The sequence below is a fragment of the Myotis davidii genome, unplaced genomic scaffold (genome assembly GCF_000327345.1).
Source record: "Myotis davidii unplaced genomic scaffold, ASM32734v1 scaffold545, whole genome shotgun sequence".
In the NCBI taxonomy this organism is placed as follows: Eukaryota; Metazoa; Chordata; class Mammalia; order Chiroptera; family Vespertilionidae; genus Myotis; species Myotis davidii.
In genome coordinates this window covers 1,576,284-1,580,984 of record NW_006296634.1, presented here as the reverse complement: position 1 = coordinate 1,580,984, position 4,701 = coordinate 1,576,284, and the positions used below count along the sequence as shown (strand labels likewise).

General features: G+C 40.5%; 1 protein-coding gene across 3 annotated transcripts in view; it reads right to left on the bottom strand.

Annotated features, from left to right (window-relative positions):
* SIL1 (SIL1 nucleotide exchange factor) overlaps positions 1-4,701 on the bottom strand; it is a 225,143-nt gene that overhangs the window by 85,836 nt on the left and 134,606 nt on the right. For all 3 annotated transcript variants that reach the window (XM_006772451.2, XM_015569635.1, XM_015569634.1), the window contains exon 4: positions 3,405-3,525. In XM_006772451.2, the coding sequence (XP_006772514.1) occupies positions 3,405-3,525 (121 nt within the window). The remainder of the gene's footprint in view (positions 1-3,404; positions 3,526-4,701) is intronic.

Genomic DNA, 4,701 nt, shown 5'->3' with positions numbered 1-4,701 from the left:
GTTTTTTTTTCCCCCTACAAGTTTCCTTTTCTCCACTGAAATCCCACACCAGTGTTTGGATTTATAATGTGGCCTAGATCAGTGTGTGGTTTTTTGTTTTTAGCTTCCCTTGAAAATAAATGATAATGGAGAGAACTCTAACAAGGTCCTGGTTTCTCTTGCAGTAGCTTAACTTGCCTGCTTTTATGTGTACCTTTGTACTGTCAGCTCAGTAGGTGGAACCCTTATGGGTAATATTGGTACCTACAGAAACATGAGACCTTGGTCTCTTGTTTGCAAGCCCTTCTCCCATCAGTCCTAGGTTAGAGCTTGTCCAGCTATGCGGGGGTGTTGGTTTACGAGTACTGCAGCAGGGGGCATAATGAATCATTTACCCGGTGGTTTTTTTAATTCTTTTTGGTTGAGTTTTGGAAGGTTGTATTTTTCTAGGAATATGTCCATTTCCTCTAGGTTGTTTAGTTTGTTGGAGTAGAGTTGTTCATAGTATTTTTTTTAACAATCCTTTATCTTTCTGTGGAGTCTGTTATTTCGCTCTTTCATTTCTGATATGTTTGTTTGGGTGCTCTCTCTCTGCTTCCTGGTGAGCCTGACTAGAGGTTCATCAATCTTGTTTATCCTTTCAAAGAACCAGCTCTTGGTTTCATTGATCTTTTGTATTGTTTTTTGGTCTCTGTGTCATTTCTTTATGCTTTTATCTTTATTATTTTCTTCCTTCTGCTCTCTCTGGGCTTTTCTTGTTGTTGTCTTCCTAATTCTTTAAGTTGTAGAGTTAGGTAATTTATTACCATTTTTTCTTGTTTTTTGAGGTAGGCCTGTACTGCTATGAGCTTCCCTCTCAGGACTGATTTCACTGTGTCCCATAGGTTTTGGATTGTTGTGTTTTCATTGTCATTCATTTCCAGGATGTTTTTAATTTCTTCTTTGATCTCTTTGGTAACCCAATCATTGTTTAATAACACGCTCCAAGTGTTTGAATTTTTTGGTTGTTTTTATTGTAGTTGATTTCTACTATTATGCCATTATGGTCTGAGAAGATGCTTGATATCACCTCAATGTTCTTGAATTTGGAGAGACGTTGCCTGTGACCCAATATATGGTCTATCTTTGAAAATGTCTCATGTGCACTTGAGAAGAATGTATATTCTGTAGCTTTTAGGTGAAATGTTCTATAAACATCAATTAAATCCACCTAATCCAGTGTGTCATTTAGAGTCTGCTGTTTCCTTATTAATATTTTGCCTGGAAGATCTTTCCAGTAAAGTCATAGGTATATTAAATTCCTCTACAATGTCTGTATATCCTCTTGTTGTATTGATCCCTTTAGTATTATGAAGTGGCCTTCCTTATTTCTTGTTATGGCCTTCACCTTGAGGTCTATTTAGTCAGATATAAGTATTGCTACTCTAATTTTTTTTTTCATTACCATTTGCCTGATATTTTTCCATTCCTTCGCTTTCAATCTGTGTGAGTCTTTTATTCTGAGATGGGTCTCTTATAGACAGCATATATATAGGTCATGTGTTCTTACCCATTCAACTCCTTGATGTCTTTTGATTGGAGCATTTAGTCCATTTACATTTAAAGTTATTATTGAAAGGTCCTTGTTTGCAGCCATTTATATTTTGGTACCTGTGTTCCTTATTCCCCTTTTATTTTCTTCTTTGTACAGCAGTCCCTTTACCATTTCTTGCATTGCTGGCTTGGTAGTGATAAACTCCCTTAGCCCTTTTTTGTCTGTGAAACTCCTGATTGCCCCTTCAATTTTGAATGATAGACTTGCTGGATAGAGTATTCTTGGATTCAGTCCCTTGCTTTGCATTATTCTGTATACTTTGTTCCATTCCCTTCTGGCCTGATGTGTTTCTGTTGAGAAATCATTTGATAATCTAATGGGGGATCCTTTATAGGTAACTCCCTTTCTCTCTTTTGCAGCCTTTAAAATTCTCTCTTTGTTATTAACATTTGCCATTGTAATTACCACATGTCTTGGGGTGGATCTTTTGGGGTTCATCTTGTTTGGGACTCTCTGTGCTTGGGTGACTTTTTTCTTCCCTATATTAGGGAAGTTTTCCTGTCATTACTTCTTCAAATAGATTCTCTAATCTTTGCTGCTCTTCTTGTCCTTCTGCCACCCCTATTATACGTATGTTACTTCGTTTCATGTTATCCCCAAGCTCCCTTAGGCTCTTCTCTTGCTTTCTAATTTTTTTTCTCCAATTGCTGTTCAGATTGGGCTTGTTTCTCTACCCTATCTTCTAGCTCACTAATTTGGTCCTTCACTTCTCTTAGTCTACTGTTGAAGCTTTCTATCGTAGCTATATCACTTTTGATTTCTCCTTGGTTCATAAATAGGTTGTTGATTTTCTCATCCATCCGGTTTATGAACTGTATGATCATTACTCTGAATTCTTTCTCAGACATATTGCATACCTCCATTTCTTTTAGTTCCTTTTTTCTATTTTGGTGATTTCTCCTTTTCTTTCCTTTCGGGGTTGCTTGTCTCCCCATTTCTGCTGTTGCTGAAGGGTCCAGGTGCCCAGTTGTGCAGGGCCTGAACTGCGGCTGTGGGCTTAGCAGGAGTGTCACATGCACTGACAATCAGGGGTGCCTGGGAGATGTGACTGACACAGTCCGGGCAGGGTCTGCATGTGCCAACAGTAAGGGGGATGGCTCAGGATATGTGGGACCTGTGCTTCTGGGGATAGGCAGGACGGGAACACACTCCAGGACTCACAGTAGCCTGAGACTGGTATGGGTGGAGTCATACATGAGTCTGCAGCTTTGGTAGCAGGTCTTTGTCCAAATTGGCTGTAGGGTCTCAGTTTTCATCTGAGGTCAGTCTGGGTGGTGGTGAGGCTGGGATCCTAGTCACAGAAGCTCTGCCCTTCAAGATAGTGTGGTTTCTGTGCCAGCACTGGCCACCCAGGAGTGCCCACAGCAGGAGCAGGGGCTCCCCATCCAAGAGAGCCCAGTCCACCAGCCCCCAAAAGTCTTGCAAATCTAACTGTCCCTCGCTCACACACATATGCACCACACACGTCCACACACTCCCCTTTCGCTCCCTCACTCTCTCATACTCTCTTCCTCACTGCCATCCTGCCAGCTGCCATCTTCTCCTCCCTCAATAGCTTCATTTTAAAATAGGTTAAGCATTCACCCTACTGCCTTTTTTAAAGTATCAATTTGCTTGGCAAACTATTTCTTTCCAAAGATTCATTGAAGTAAACTTCCATAAAACCTAAGAGGTTTATCACAAATTCTAATCTATTAAATATTACAAATATATTTAAAAGTCGCATGAATTTGCATTGCATTTATTACTGTAAGAAACACTGCATTGTCATTACTTTCATTATTACAACCTCAGTGTTGTTAGTCTCCCAATCCCTAGGAATGATGCTTACCTTTTGCCTTTTTTTGTCCCTTTCAAAGTATTTTGAAACTTGTCTTCATTCTGGAGTTTCACTTCTCTCACCCCAGTCTGGAGATTCAGCCTCACATGGGATCCCACAGGGACAGCCTGGCCTAAAAGCCAAGAAGAGAGAGGCTCATGAGATATACAGTCCTCAGAGGGACACTGATGGAATGGCTTGCTAACAAGTCAATAGGACTTCTTAGTTCATGAAGAACAAACTCTGTGGTATTCGGCTACCTGGATCCATCCATATCTCCTCCTACCCTCCCTCTCTTCTCCTCTCTCTTCCCTTTTCTCAGAGGCAACCACTCTCTCTCTTTCTCTCTCTCTCTCTCCCTCTCCCTCTCACACACACACACACACATATGCACACGCACACACACACACACACTAATCACAATTCTTCTTTTGCTAATGCACATCCAATAAAGAGATGAAGCAAGGTTGGCAAAGGTATCTATACTTTAATCCAGAGACTAATAACCCCTAATTAGAACCTGCATATTTTAAAAAATTCAGTTTTCTTTAAATTGAGCTATAGTAAGCCTTTTGCTTTGTACAGTAGATGAATAGTGAATACCTACTTACCCTTCAGGACATGGCTACATTACTGCTTCCTCCACTACATCCTTTCTGACCCTCCTCTGACAGAACCCCAGACTGTATGCCATTCCAGCAAACTTACACCTCACCACCTCATCAATTTAATCAGGCTCCCTCTATGAGTCTCTCTCCTGCCTGAGCACAGGGACTATACCTCCTCCTTTTTTAATTTCCCCAGCCTCTAGGCCAGAGCTTGTCACATAAAATTTGTGACACTTAATGTTTATAAGAAGGAAGAAGCAAGAGACTGAAAGGCAGGAGGACATGGCAAGCCAAGGAGGCAGGGATTGGAACCAAGAAAAATTAAAAACCTATACCCACTTATATCAGAAAAGCTGACCCACCAGCTGGGCAAATAAGTGTTGTAAATGAATGGACTATTCATACATATTGTACAAAATTACCACGGATAGTTATAAAGCAACTTGCAAGATCACATTCTAGAAATGGAATGTTACACTTATTTATTCATGCAACTGATATTTATGAAGCAACCACTATACACCCAACCACTGTGGTAGACAGATTCTAGGAATACAAAAGAGGAATGTTAACGGCCACAGAAATAGAGATTTTCAGGGGGAGAGCTCTTTAGGAGATTGGAAATCTAGAAGGAGAGATTCTGTTCTAACACACCTGATCTTTGAATCTGCTTTTTTCCTGGCAGAGGATGGCATTGCCCT